We start from the raw sequence: 15,055 nt of genomic DNA, 5'->3' as shown, positions 1-15,055 counted from the left end.
GAAATATATATTAACACTTTTATGGAATGGCTCCTATGTTCTCCATAGAAGGGAACAGTGGTAAGTATTGTAGTAACTGACTTAGGGGCTGATAGCACAACACTAATAGAAGTACTATAGAGAACAATGAAATACTTTTTTTGGACATCAGCTCACAATGTGACCCTGAATTTAGAATGTTTTTTATTCCCTCTGTTTTTTTCCTTCCTTCCTTCCTTCCTTTCTTTTTTTTTATTATATGGAACACTTCATGAATTTGCATGTCATCCTCACATGGGGGGGGGGCATGCTAATCTTCCCTGTATTGTTCCAGTTTTAATGTATGGGCTGCCAAAGCAAGCACCAGAACTTTCCTTTTAAAACCATCCTTTTTGCATGGTGTTTTTTAAAATTCTTTATGCCCCTCTAATCTTCCCTTGGGTTCTCAGGATACAGCCGTCAGCTGCTGGCCTGTTAACCGAGACTGAGGTAGTGGTTGGTGTTCTGATCTGAACTTGATGTGACCTTGGGCAAGCTAGTTTAGATGGGCCTCCATTTTCTCCTGGAGTTAAATGATCTTTTTTTTTTAAAAGGATTTTTTTTTTGAAGATTTTCTTTATTTATTTGACAGAGAGAGACACAGCGAGAGAGGGAACACAAGCAGGGGGAGCTGGAGAGGGAGAAGCAGGCTTCCTGCTGAGCAGAGAGCCCAATGCGGGGCTGGATCCCGGGACTCCCGGGATCATGACCGGAGCCAAAGGCAGACGCTTAAGGACTGAGCCACCCAGGCGCCCCTGGAGTTAGATGATCTTGAAGACACTTTCCTGCTCAGAAAGTCTATGTAATTTTATTTATTTATTTATTTCAACGTCTGTGTAATTTTATAGCTTTACAGCTTGCAGTCTGTTCCCCATTCCTCTGTGAGGCAGAGAGGAGGCATTTGTCAACTTCATGCACTGTTTTCTAGATTCAGTTTACTTAGACATGTTCAGAAGTCAGAAAACTGCTGTCATGCAAGCAGCAAGGAGAGTTTCAAGCTTGAAGAGTGGCAAACCAGGTGGGTGGTGGTTTCACAGCCACCGATGGATGACCCTTTCTTATTCAGGTAGACTGGCTCACCTAGGAACCTACAGTGTAAAGTGCCTTTGTTAAGCTTTTATTTTTTTTATTTTTTAAAGATTTTATTTATTAATTTGCCAGAGAGAGAGCAACAGAGAGAGAGAGAACAAGCAGGGGGAGTGGCAGGCAGAGGGAGAAGCAGACTCCCCATTGAGCAAGTAGCCCAATGCGGGGCTCCATCCCAGGACCCTGGGATCATGAACTGAGCCAAAGGCAGACGCTTAAGCGACTAAGCCACCCAGGCATCCCTTTGTTAAGCTTTTAAAGTATGATTTAAAAAAAAACAAAAACAAAAAAACCCTTAATTGTCATAGGCATACAGGACACATAATTTTGCCCTTGAAAGAAGGCACAATAGACCTCCAAGGATGAGGATAAAACATTGCCTTTTGGGGGACTTTTTCCAAATTCTGGCTTCCTGAAGGCCATGCCCAGTGGTCCCCTGTTTCCTGTGGGTCACCTGACACCCATCTGCCTCCCCCAAACCACAACAAACCCCCTAAATGAACAAAATTCTTTCCAGAATCAATGCAGAAATTCACCTGGCAAGAAAGAGTCCTCTGAAAAGAGATGCCAGGATTGGGGGCTAACTATTCAATAACTGATTAATTTTTTTTCAATTAAATCCAGTAGCATTGGGTATTTAAGGGCAAATAAGGAAAGTTTCCAGTGCCCTCCAGGAACTCCTATCTATTGGAGGAGCCAGACCCATGAAACCTTGCAATACGTGAGGATAAGAGTTTAATGAAAGATCTAGATGGACTGAAATGAAGGAGACTTTTAATAAAAGCTGGGCTTTGAAGGATATATAGGAGCTGTCAGGGGACTATGGTTTTTTCCAGAAGCAGCAGAGACCCACCTCTGTAAGCAAAGGCTCAGAGGCTGAAACAGGCATGGTGCTTTGGGGGTCAATTAAGGAGTGATTGGTTATTTAAGGAGAGAATACTGGACACTAGGTAGGGGCCATAGTTGGAAGGTTGACCGTGTTAAATCTTTATCCCCTAGGAACTGGGGACCATGGCAGGTTAAGGAGTAGGGGACAGAGTGGCCAGATCTGTTTGACCAGGAGAGCCGTGTGCTAGGCCAGAGCTGGGGATCAAAACAGGAACTTTTTCTTCTACCTCGAACTCCAAGGATAGATTGTGCTCCTGGTATAGTGGCCGGCTTAAGAAACATCTGTGGGAAACTCGGGTTTCCCTGTTAGTCTGCCTCGAAATAGCACATTGGTCGGGAGGCAGAAAGTCTGGGGCTTTTTGACTCTTTATTTATTTATTTTTTTCTGGGAGGTATTTTATTTTATTTATTTATTTTTTAATTTTTTATTGTTATGTTACTCACCATACATTACATCATTAGTTTTTGATGTAGTGTTCCATGATTCATTGGCTTTTTGACTCTTTAGAGGGTTTATTGGAAGAATCTGGATATTGGCAAATCCTTCTAAATTGGGGAATATCCATTTTGCTTGTAACTTACCTGCCCAGCAGACTGAAGACGGGAGTATTAGGAGAAAAATGCCTTGAGTATGTCAGCAAGAATGAGAAACAAAAACCAAACACTAACTCGTAAAGGGAACCTCAGTTTCCCATTTCATCCCTACCTTCGTCGTGAGGATCTACTGGAGGTAAAGGAGAGTGTACAGGCTTCAGAGGTCTCACCAGCGTGTGCAGAAGGGATTACTATACACCAGCGAAGTGACCTGGTCAAACAGGAGACATGCTTCCTGAAACAGTCCCTTCTATCTGTCATGTCTAGGGTCTCTGCTTGTGGCTGACCCTGATTCACTTACCTCCTAGCTTTCAGCAAGTGTGTCTAGAGTTCCTTCAATATCTCTGTAAGTTATTTACCAATTTTAGCTTTTAAGTGGGTATGCAGATACAGCACCTGAGTGTCGCAGTGGTTTGGTCACCATTCAGTAACCTGTTGATCCAGTGCCAGTGAGTACAGATTCAAATATCATAGGTGACATGGGTTTTAGAACCCCACTCAACCCCCCTGGGCTGGACAGGTTTGACTGTTGGCCCTCATTGACTTTAGATCATTGCCAAACCTCCACCTGAGGCACCATCCATATATCGGTTGGTCTATCTACCTACCTACCTACCTACCTATCTACCTATGTCTCCATAAAGAGCTATTTCTCTTGTCTTTTGCTCTGCTTAGATGATATCATGTATGATGGACATGAAAAGAAACATAAAAGGATGACACATGGTCCTCACACTTTAGGGTATCATTATAATTATTGTGCGGTATCGGTGAAAAATGCTCTGCTAGGTATAATCAGATGTCAAAGGGATCCTGGAAATGTGAAGTTGCTTTTTGTGGTTGTGAGGTTGTATTTATTTCCTCCTTTTCCTTTAAGAACAAGTGGAGGACATTTGGGAGGGCAGGTTGCAACATGCTGAATTGTCTAGGGTGCCGGAGAAGACCGAAGCGATTCGAAGAAGTATTACATCAACGGTATCATGGAAAACAATTAAAAAGGTGGACTCCCAGTGTACGTGATTCCAGAGAAGCGGTTTGATTGATACTCCTACCCTAGGCGCCCTCCTTTTGCCCAGCTAAGCTAACTGGCTCTGGGATCCTCCTAGATATTAGCCCGAAAGAGTTTCTCTGTTTATGCTAACATGGCAGTAGTTGGTTTCCTCTGGGTTTTGACTGCAACCAGGGCATTGAAGCTCTAGGTACCTGCATCAGGATTTAAGAATATTAGTTTTTCAGGAGATGGTAAGAAATTTACTCAAGATTTACTTTTTTGTTCTAAGGTAAAGGCTTCCGAAGGGTGTTTGTTTCCAACTTTCGTTTTAGTTTCACTTAATATGAAAAAAAAAAAAAGAGGCTTTATTTTCATACAGCATTCTGATTTAACAGTAGTTCCTTTGCATTTTCACAGGTAGAACATTCCATGATATATTCCACAGCATTCATTAGGTAGAGAGCTCTTGGTAGTTTTATATGAAATATTGTTGAATGACTCTGCATGTGAACAGTGAATGATAGTTTCATAAACAAACTTTAGGAAGCATAGATTCAGTTTAGCCCTATAAAAACATGTCACTATGGGCGCCTGGGTGGCTCAGTCAGTTAAGCGTCTGCCTTCAGCTCAGGTCATGATCCCATAGTCTTGGAATTGAGTACTGCATCCGGGCTCCCTGCTCAGTGGGGAGTCTGCTTCTCCCTCTCCCTCTGCCGCCCTCCCTGCTTGTGTTCTCTCTCTGACAAATAAAATCTTAAAAAAAAACCAAAAAACATATCACTATACACTAGCCTCTAGAAGGTGCTAAGAAAATATGAAGAAATAGAATACATAAAATATATAAGTAAAATGATAGAAGAATGGAATACATAAACTAAAAAGGTTTATGTAGGACTGGATTGTGTCTGTGTGTTTGAGAGAGGAAGAAGGGTGGGGGGGAGAAACTAGAATATGGACTACAAATTCACTTAGGTATGTGTGGTGGTGTGTTGAATGGGGCTTCAGAAGCCAGAACATACAATAGAACAGGTGGCTGACATAGCTATTAAATTTAGATACTCCCATATATCAAAATACAGTAGGTACCATCACTCACTGATTGTTTTAATAGTTTCCCTGTGGACTCACTTCCAAGGCAAAAGGACTGCCTCACCTGGGCTTCCTTATATGTAAAGCAATTATATGTAAAAATTGTTAATCTCCAAATATGAAATAACTTTGCATGTTTCTAAAAACTGGAACAATTTTGGAATGGAAAAGAATTATTCCCTCAACCGTCCTACTTGAGATGGTGAAGGTTCCTTTTTTAACAAACCGAAACAATTAATTGTAGGAAGTTAAGCAGATTTTCAGGTAGAAAGAATATTTTGCTGGAAAGGGAATTTTGCTGGACAAGAAGAGAGAGACTGAAAAAGTCTGTTGATGTGTAGTAAACACTATTGTTCATCTTGTGTCTGTGTGTGCGCGCAAGTTAAAATCCAGGACATATAAAATTAAATGTCATAAGAAAATGTAGTTAAGAAGGCATCTCAATTGTTAGGTGCTTTTTATTATACAGTATAAACGGCTCTGTAATGTGGTAATGACAGGACACCTCGGCACTCAGAACTGATAGGTATGAGAGTAAATAGTGTTAGCTGTTTGTGCATGTTGATAGTTTTGTCCTGTGCCATTTTTGGAAAATCTTCCTTATTCATTGTGGATATTGAAGCTTGTTTTTTCAGGCTAGAAAAGGTTAATGCAAGTGATGGTTCCCTATGACATCAGAAAAATTTTAATTAATATGTTCTGGTATTTGGGGATGTTTCTCCTATTTGAGGGAATAGGTACTTAGCAAACATGAAGATGGTATCAGCCATTCAGTAAACACTTTTCATACACAACCGTGTGCCAGAAGTCTCTGTTTAAGAGAAAAGTGGATTACAAGAGCAAAAACCACAAGGTTAACACAAAAATGCATTTCCAGTGTAGGGTTTTTAAATGGCTTTAATTTCTCTTTTAAAAATCAAGCCTAAATATTTGCACCTGCATTCTTAAAGTTTTCCCATGTTAAATACTTATTTGGAAACTGTAGAAAATTTAAATGGAGAAAACCAGTATTAATATTTTGGCATTTCCTTCCAGTCCTTCCTCTTAAAGCTTCTGGTGCTTCCCTCTCTCCTTCAATGCACACACACCAACTTATACAATTGGAATTGCGTTTATACTCCTAGATCCTGCTTTTTCCACTTAACATACCATGAGCATTTTTCCATGTCATTAAATATGCCTTGAATATGTTCTTGGCCACATAAAATTCCATCCTATCGATGCACCTGTTTTCTTTTAAGCTAAGGCACATGCCATGTTTTCCAGTCATGCTGGACTCTTAAAAGCCAAGGATAATACTTTGTGTTGATCCACCATGAGGCTCTTATGAATTTTCTATTTGTAAGATGCACCCACACTTCTGGATACTCCATATAATGTATAGTTAATAAGCAGCCTAAAGATGTCAGCTTGACAATGTTGGTCACCATATCACCATTACAAATGTATCAAGTGCCAACAAGGGTCACAAATGCTTTTTCCATTTTGTAACCCCCACAAACAAAATTCAAACTCTTGTGTACTGACCTCAAAGAAGGATCAGTGCAGTTTTAAAGCTGAGTAACTTCAGAAATATGCAACCAGCTTACAAAAACACCACTTAAAAGATGTACTTAAATTTACTTTACACTTAAGTTTTGTGACTGAGTGGTTTCTAATTAACACGTTTCAGTCTGCTCAATCTAGAGGACAGATGAAGTTTTAAAACATTCTGCCAGAAAATTTGGGTCTAACCTCGAGGACTACAGCACGTATCTGTAACACACAGGAAGCATAAATGAATACTTAAATCCTCAGGAGGGCACTGTGGAACTACATTCTTAGGGTTCTCTGCTGTGGGAAGGTTCTTTTGTTCCTCAAACTGTTCTGAGTGCAAGGCCCAGCCCCTGAGAAAGATTTTTGTATTTTCTTTTAAAGAGAAACCCTAAGGATCTTTTAAAATATGAAACTGGAATGTTGCATATTTTATACTTTCCTATAAAAAACTGAGCATACTGAAGAATGAGCAGTCTGTAACTGGAAATTCATATTCAGGTAAGGAAATTGCTTTCATGTACTTTTTATGCACATTTGGAAAGAGCAAACTGAACCAGGTGATGTTTACTTCTATGATCTCCAATATTCAGCTTTCAGTGTCACAACTTTGATAGTACTGTAAAACTAGCCTTAAAAACGTCTTCTTTTAATCTCTTGCTGAGATAAAAGTTTGGCCTTTCAGTGTGCTGATTTTCACATGCCCTGTGTTTAAACTGAAATTTCTATGACATGCTTTTCCAGGGGAGAAACAGAACAAAAACAATGTTCAGATAAAATATTATAGGTTTATTTAAAACTTAATTCTCACCTTGAGTATGCAAAATACAAACTCCACAAAATGTTCATTTTTTTACTTTGTAGTTTACAAATATACAAAATAGAAGTTTGCTTAAATTTATATTACATATTTATTAAGGCAAGGAACTATATAGAAAAAAACATTTGTTCTGCTTAAGGCATACTTGGGAATAAACCATTGTACAAATTATTGCACATCTGAAACCACAGTGCATAACAGACTGTCTGCATAAAAATGTTAAAAGAAATAAACCAGGCGTATTTACCTGACTTAGGTCATAAATGTAGATCGGAAGACAAAAATAGATTTTCCTTGTCAAAGTATGCAGCAGTTTGAGAACTTTGGCTTCCTCATTTGGTACCTTTAGAACCAAGACTCACCAAGCACCATCGTTTAGGTTATTAAAAACATTTTCTGTACCTGAATTTCTTCCTCTTCTAATATCGTAATAATGGCTTTTAGAAGGCAAAGAGAATACAAGGTGATCTTTATGCTTATATTGCATCGAAACACAATTCAAGGGAATTCTGGTCTTCCCTCCCCCCAACTCATGGATCTAATTTATACCCTGATATCCACACCTTCCAGTCACCCCCTTGGTGTTTTCTAAGTCCAAGAATATTCAAGTTGGCTTTAGCATTGGAATGATAGAAGATCCAGTCACAGACCCCATCGGTTCTTTGATTTGTCTTCTGGTTTCTTTGCGTCTCCTGATTATCCATTCACAAGTTGGCTTGTTGGGAACTTGACCATGATTGTAGTGCTTTCCAGCTGGGTTCCTCCCCCCGCCGCCCCCCACCCCGGGGAGTGGGGGGGAAGACTGTGAAAGGTCAAAAAAAAAATACTGAATTCTCTTCTGGCAGTGTGGGTCATATCCACTGTTTGGGGATTTAAAAGTGCCTCTTCATGTGTAAGGCGAGGTGGTCCGACCTGGAGAAGGCCCGGTCGCACTTCTGGCACTGGAAGGGGCGGTGCCCGGTATGCTTGCGGTAGTGCCTGGTCAGTTCGTCTGAGCGGGCGAATTTCCACCCGCAGCCGTCCCAGTCACAGTGGTAGGGCTTCTCACCTGGGGGAGGGAAAGAAACCCAGGTGAAGCCATCGCTACCTAACGCGGAATTGGCCAAACTGGAGGCCGAGTATCAGACCAATTCCCCAAGCACCCCACTCTGAAAGGGGCCAGCCATGTTTTTAGACCACTTCAAGGCCATCTTCAATTTCAGATCATAAATAGAAATATTAAAAGTATTCTTTTTGCCCTTTTTTGGGGGGGGAACAGACCTACACTTCCTACACTTATATATCGCTAACATTTTCATTCTTTTGAGCCGAAGTACCATGGTGATGGAAGTGAATTTAGAACTCTCTCTCCCGTCCAAACCAAGTGATCACATCCTCTATCCCACTACAACTGGGTCGAAAAAGCCATAGGCGGTACTTTTTTTGCATCAGCATTTCTATTATTTTAATGAATCCTACACCTAAATGACCTTATGTACCTATACTTACATGACATGAAATTCTCTGCAAGTGACCATCTTAAACCACAATCTTGGGCAAATCATAACCATTCAATTCTTGAAATTCAAACAGAACCTACTTATGAAGGCTAGAACTAAAAATAAAAAAGGAGTGTGCATCTGGGAACAACCAGTGAAAATTGCCTAAAAATTAAAAACTGATAAGAAGACCTAACATACTTTTGCACTGCAACGTGTAATTTAAGATTTTATTTTTAAGTAATCTCTACACCCAACTTGGGGCCAGAACCCGGAACCCGCAACCTCGGGAACCCACAACCTCGTGATAAGAGTTGCACCCTCCACTGAGCCAGCCAGGCGCCCCCGAAGTATAATTTCTTGATTACAAGGGCAATGCCTTGCTCAAAACGAGGAGAGGGCCCACAAGTGGCCTGGAATCTCCCTGCCTTTCAAAAGCCTTACGCCTAACAGAACTGCACATTCAAGCACTTGATACCATCCATCAAGCAAAAGGCTCTTGGGCAAAAAAGGAGGCGCCAGTTTGGTCTGCTGTTCTCTCCTGTGATCCAAGAGATGGAGGAGATAGACTGTGCCCCACATCCCAAGGGAGGCCCTGAGAAGTGTCCACAGTTAGCCAATGGGCTGCACACCAACCTCCCCGCCCCTTTTGCAGCTTCTGTTCTCCTACCTGTGTGGGTTCGCAGGTGCGCCTTGAGATGAGAACTCTTCGTGTAGGTTTTGCCGCAGCCCGCATAATCACAAGTATGAGTGGCTGTCCTTTTCCGGGGCCACGACCTTCTCCCCCTCTTTGGTTTCGGCTCCTCTGGCATGCAGGAACCAGGAGGCATGAGCTCTAGGGGTGAAGAAGGTGGAGTCAGCATCGGCCCCTGCGCCCGGGAGAGCCGGCACACGCAGGGCTCCCCAGCCCGAGCTATGAATCCCCAGGACTGACCTTGGTAATGGAGCGGTGGGACCTGAGGCTGCATCTGGTCCGGCAAAAAGGGTGGGTAGTTGGGCCCCGGGTGGGGATGAAAGCCCGGGGGTAGCGGTAGGGCAGGGTGACAGTCCCTGCTGCTCAGCAGTTCCTCGGCACCCAGGGTCGGGGTAGTCCTGCTGGGGAGCTGCCGCCCCAGGGGGAAGTCGTGCGCTGGTGGCCGGTGGCCATTGCTGAGAGGAGGTCCAGTGCCCAAGTGGGCCTCTAGGGGCCGACCGACGGTGCACGACGAGACCGCCTCCTGCTTGATCTTGGGGCACATGCGCGGTGGCCCGCCGCTGTAGGGCGCCACCACGACCGGGTGGCTGCCATCCGGGCTGCCTTTGCTAACACTGATGACCGACGGGCTGCCGTACTCGCTGCCAGGGGCACTCAGCGACGCCTTCAACACAAACTTGCCCATCAGCCCGCCACCTGGCGGCTGCGGCTGCTGCGGCGGAATGTACACTGGGTCCAACTCGGGCCGAAGGAGCTCAGCCACGAAGCCGCCCGAGGGGCTCACGTCGTTGATGTCCGCCAGGTTGAAGGGAGCTGTGGGAGGGGGCACGGACTCCCGGCCATAGAGGAGGCCGCCGCCGCCAGTGCTGCCCGGCGCCACGCCCGGGTCCCCTCCGGGCCGGATCGGATAGCTGAAGCTGCAGGTGGAGGGCGCGCTGGCAGGACCGCTGCTCGATGGGGAGGACGAGGACGAGGCTGATGCCGACGAGGACACGGTGGCGGCCACTGACTCCGGATGGGACAGTGAATTGGAGAGGATAAAGTCCAGGTCCAGGAGATCGTTGAACTCCTCCGTCTCCCTCCGGGGTAGGAGAGCAGGGTTGTTGCCGCCACAAGCCGCGCCGACTCCGCCACTTTCCAGGTCGGTGGCCACGGTCGCGGCCGCCAGGTCATAGGGGCGGCCGGGAAGCACCGGAGGAAGTCGCTTCATGTGGGAGAGCTCCTCCCGCCAGCGCTGCGGGAACAGGACGGGAGAGAGACCGTCGGTGCTGGTCCCCTGCTGCCACACTACGTACCGGCGGGCCGGCCGCGCCTATACCGCCCAGGCACCGGGACTGGGCAGACATAAAGCGCCGGGGTACTCCGGGTGCCAGCGCTGCAATCTCGGCCCACCCCCGGGCCCCAGGAGAGGCGGTGCGTCGGTTTGGAGGATGTTATGTTCTGTGTGCCCGATGGCGTGTGAGCAAGGGCCGCGGCTCGGCAGCCCGGGTCCTTCCCCAGCCAGATCCCGGGGACGCTCCAGCCACCCCTGGAATTGGGACACCGAGGATCTCCCTATGCGCCCTCGCCACGGGTACGCCTACGCGCCAAGCTCACTCGGGCCCAGCCCGTGTGCAGGGACACATCCACCTCCCGCCCGGTGGCCCCCGCGCCAGCCCTGCCGCCTGCGAGCTAGGAGACGTGTGCGGACCGAGCGTGCGCCCCCCGCGGCTCCGCAGTGTCCGGACCACACGCATGTACAACTAAGCCAAGGGCGCGGAAGCCATCCTAGGAAGACTGCGGGGCCAGTGCGGTGGCCACTCCTTCCCCTCGCCGGATAAGGTTTTGGGTGACCCCTGGGCTCCGTCCGTCCCCACCCCACCCACAGAAGCCCACTGAACGTTCCCGACCTTTCGCGGCAATACTCACGTTATTCGGGGCACCTGCTGGACGCAGTGTCTTCTCCCTTCCCGCCGGGCCGGACGCGAACGTGGAGAAGGACGGGAGCAGTGCGTCGCTGACAGCCATGTCAGACTCGCCAGGTGGCTGCCTGCGGGCCGGGCGGGGCACAGAGGCAGGAGTCAGGGGGCCACTCTCGACCGCCGCTCAGGCGCGTCCCACCGGCCTCCCGCCTTCGCCCCTCCCTGCGCCCCGCGCCGCACCTACCTCATTAATGTGGGGGCCCGGAAGGTCCTCGGGAGTCCGAAGCAGTGGGGGTACCCAAACCCCAAAGTCAACGAAGAGGAAAAAAAAAACTTAAAAACGAAGCCAAAACCCAAACCCCCAAAATTGCCCGAGATCCTTCTTTGGATTAAATATAAACGGGAGATGCCTTTTTAAAAAGTTCCTTTGTATCAAAAGTTCTTAGAAAAGTTGTAAACTCGTAAAAACAGACAATCAGCAAGGCGAGTAAGTAGGTCCGGTGGCCGAGCTGCGCTCTCTTCGACTCAGCAGCGTCCTCCACCACTGTCGCGGTCGCCGCGGCTGTCGCCGTGGGCGCTGGGGCTGTGGCCGGGTTGGCGGGCGGGCGGCGCCGCCAGGTGAGACTGGCCGCGGTGGCGCGGATCTGCGGACTGGGCGGCGGCGCGGGGCGCGGAGTCCGGGGGGCTGCGCGGGGCGCGCGCGGCCATGGGCGCTGGCCGCGGGCGGGTGGGTGGGTGGGGGGCCTGAGGGGCGGGGAGGGGCACTTGGCGGCTCCCGGTGCCGCCGCCGCCGCCGCCCGCCACCGCCTCTGCTCCCCGCGCGCCCACAGCCGCGCTCGCTCTCTCGGGCCGGGGAACTGCCGGCGGCCGCCGCGCGCTCCTTACTTAACTTCTCGGCTCCCGCCCTACCCCCGCCTCCTACCCGCTGTGCGCCGCGGCCCGCCGCCAGGCCCCGCCCCTCCCTTTCTTCTCCCCTCCCTCCTGCGGCCCCCCCGCGCGTTGCCATGGCAGCTAAATAAACAAACTCGGCGCACGTGGGGGCGGGGGGAGGGAGGGGCGCGGGCGGGGCCGGCCGAGCCGTGACGCCAGCCCAGCAGCTGGCGGGCAGGAGCCGCGCTGACGCCGGCGGCGGCGGCGGCGGCGGGCGGCCGGGGCGCGGGGTTTTGGGCGCAAGTCCGGTCGCCCTGCGACCGGGGCAGCCTGCGTCGCGGTGGTCAGCTCCGTGGGTTCGAAGCCCGTGTCGGAGGAGTCTGGTAGGGGCTGAGGGGTCGGTTTCGCTCCCCCACCCCCGCTCCCGTCCGCGCCGTCTGCGCGCTAGAGAAAAGCGCGATTATCCGCGTGACTCATCCAGCCTTCCGTCCCTCTCCGGCGCACGCAGCGGCCCGGCGCTGGTCTCGCAGCGCCAGTGCGGGTGCTTGGCCTGGCCTCGCGGGGTTCTTCGTGGGTTCTCCGGCCGGGTGGGGTGGGGGGAGAGGCGGGGAGAGGTGGGTGCCAGGCTCTGTGGCGGGACTGGGAGCCCGAGAAGGCCTGGAAGGGCGCAACGATGTTGGGGCGGGTAGCGGAGTTACGGTTTTGATATTTCGGGGAGCCGGGAAAGGAGTGAGAGGGCTCAAGACTGACTTTGTGGGGTGGAGGAGGGCAGAGGGGCTGTGAGGCGCAGACACCTTTCAACCGGGGACTCTCAGGCAGTTGACAAGCCACGCACCCTCCTTTCCACTTTATGGATGGGCAAACTGAGTCATAAAGAGGTGAAGTGTGGAGGTAAAGGTCAGACGGGGAGCTAGCTCCCTTGGCTCAGGTTCCGAGCGGTCAAGCCCACCGAGAGGCACTTAGCTGGAAAGTGGCCACGTACCGGGAAGTGGAGCGGTGCGGTGGGACCCCGGTTCCCGAAAAAGGCACAACGAGCTCGGCGGCAGTCGTTCCTGCCCACCGGGAAGAGAAGAGGAAACGGCGATCGTTATTTCAGTCTTATAACTTTGCCTCCCCACCCCCACACTCCCCTAAGTTTGTGATCAGTAATTTTCCAGCCGGGAAATGTTTTCGCCCTCATCTCTACAAACAGTGACTTTTTTTTTTTCTTCTTTCCCAAACGTGAGTGTGGTGTTCGGTTTCGCCTGCTAAACGTAGGCTTGCGAGGTGTTTGGTTTGGATTGAGGCGCACAGAGCCGGGCTCCACGAGCCTCCTCACCAGTAAACGCTGTCGATCCCAGGAAAGGCAAGGGGAGGAGGAAAAGGGTCCAAGCCCCAACGCTGGGCGGAGTGTCCGCTCACTGTCATTGAGCTCTCTAGTTGCTTCATACTTTAAGTCGTTGTCACCTGTTTGAGTTCTGCGATTCTGGTACCTATTAGGTTTCCTCAGAGTATTTGTTAGCCCTGAGTTTTTCACTTCTTGCCGACCACAGAAGCATTCTTGGAATGCACCTCATCCCGAATGAATCCACTCGGCCCTCTCTGCCAACGACAGGAATCCCTCTGGGTCTAGAGAGTTGGACGAATTTGAAGATGACTTCCATCCTTCGGCCAAGGCCTCCAGCGGGAGGGGGGGGTAGGGGATGCTTTGGCAGGGAAAGCCCGACCTGGAGGGTTCAACCTCACTCCATAGGAGCAGGCCAGTTACTTTAACTCTGAAAACATTGCCCTTTCAAAGGGAGAAAGCAAGAAAGGAAAACACCTGCTACTCCTCCCACCGCTCCTTTCATTGTGATGGCAAAAATTTCTTGGTATGCTAGAACTCGAGGATTGCATGAAAATGTTACACACTTTTCCATCAAGGCCTAAGTTCCTAAACCCCAGTGGACTTGGATGAGCCCTTGATTGGTGGCCATTTCCCTAGGCATGTAAACACCTAAATCAGGACTTGGAGTTTCTAAGTAGCGAGTGCATGAGGTTTTTTTTTTTTCTGCTTTGCTCTTCTTTATCTAAAGCAGTAACCCTTCCCCTTCAACAAAAGTAACACCCACAATGAAAAAACAATATTACGCAGATGAATTGGAAAGACTATTCTTATGTCATAAAATCAAGATTCTGAAATTCAATTAAAAAGATGAACTTGTGGTTTCCAAACAGCCTTCAGGAGGAGTAAAGCGAGTGTCGCTTTGTGGCAGGCAACGATCTAGTTATTACTCTGATTGCATCATAAAGTGAGATCTCTATATTTGCCCTGGATTTCTAAAAGTGGTAAGGAACTCCAAGTTCACAAATCATCTCCTTTCAAGGCAGGTGCCTGGTGTGACAACAGGGTTATGACCCTCCCTCGTTTCAGAACAGGTAGGTCCAGAAGAGTTAAATTCCTGCCCTGTATAATTTATAAACATGAGGCTGAGTAAACCTTTGATGACTAAATTGCACTCTAAAATAATAATAATAGAAGACACCCTTTAAAGAAGAATTACATACTTACTGGTGACTTTATTTCAGCAAACTGATACTACAAGTTTTGTGGTATGGATGTTAATTATTAATGTCCTTGGAGTTATAAAATAGATTTTGTTTTTCCAAGCACGAACTGCATTAGTTGGCAGAAGATGTGATGGAAGCTGTCAGTGTTAGGGGATTGGCATGGAGACTTGGAGGGGTGTGATAGATTGAAGAGGCTCAACATGCTTCAAATGAAGGACTCCGCACCCAGGACTGAACACCAGATCGGGGCAAATAGAGCTCCCCAGGGAGCCTGGCTGCACCCTGGCCTGGGGTATCTGCAGAACTGCCACAGGACTCAGGAAGAGCTGGGGTTTTTGTTTGTTTGTTTTTTGATATTTCAGAAGGTGGCAAGGCTTTTCTCAGCCTTCACTTTCTTTTCTTGGAAACTCCAGCCTCTTTTTCACCTCGGTCACTTGTGAGATGTTAAGAAAGTGGGCTTTAGCACGAAATTGCCTGGGTTTGTGTTCTGGCTCTGCTGCTTTCAGCTGTTCAGGTTATTTGACCTCTCCTGTTTCTTCTATAAAATGGGGATAGTTACGGTAC

The 15,055-nt window shown here is 48.3% G+C and overlaps 1 protein-coding gene and 1 non-coding gene across 3 annotated transcripts; both read right to left on the bottom strand.

The window, feature by feature from the left end:
- Nucleotides 1-232: 232 nt before the first annotated feature.
- LOC118018291 lies at nucleotides 233-343 on the bottom strand. Its single transcript, XR_004681367.1, has one exon. It is a non-coding gene; the product is annotated as a U6 spliceosomal RNA (small nuclear RNA).
- Nucleotides 344-6,967: 6,624 nt separating this feature from the next.
- On the bottom strand, nucleotides 6,968-11,793 carry KLF4 (Kruppel like factor 4). 2 transcript variants are annotated; one of them, XM_035016132.1, is made up of 5 exons: nucleotides 11,337-11,793; nucleotides 11,100-11,220; nucleotides 9,432-10,425; nucleotides 9,168-9,332; nucleotides 6,968-8,067 (listed from the first exon to the last, which is right to left on the bottom strand). In XM_035016132.1, exons 1-5 carry the CDS (start codon nucleotides 11,339-11,341, stop codon nucleotides 7,892-7,894), a joined length of 1,461 nt encoding a protein of 486 aa, XP_034872023.1. In that variant the 5' UTR covers nucleotides 11,342-11,793; the 3' UTR covers nucleotides 6,968-7,891. The 2 variants fall into 2 exon arrangements, with proteins under 2 accessions (XP_034872023.1, XP_034872022.1); XM_035016131.1 differs by having other exon boundaries at nucleotides 9,168-10,425.
- Between the last annotated feature and the right edge of the window lie 3,262 nt (nucleotides 11,794-15,055).

This window comes from Mirounga leonina, unplaced genomic scaffold, assembly GCF_011800145.1.
Source record: "Mirounga leonina isolate KUSES-001 unplaced genomic scaffold, KU_Mleo_1.0 Mir_170, whole genome shotgun sequence".
Classification (NCBI taxonomy): Eukaryota; Metazoa; Chordata; class Mammalia; order Carnivora; family Phocidae; genus Mirounga; species Mirounga leonina.
The sequence above is the reverse complement of the archived record's forward strand: the minus strand, read 5'-3'. Positions and strand labels throughout refer to the sequence as shown.

Excerpts from the sequence above, each read along its gene's own strand:
- KLF4 (XM_035016131.1), bottom strand. Across the intron at positions 10,426-11,099 it reads CAGCAGGTGCCCCGAATAAC|CGCTGGCGGGAGGAGCTCTC; the intron begins GTGAGTATTGCC and ends CTGTTCCCGCAG. Across the intron at positions 8,068-9,167 it reads GCACCTGCGAACCCACACAG|GTGAGAAGCCCTACCACTGT; the intron begins GTAGGAGAACAG and ends TCCCTCCCCCAG.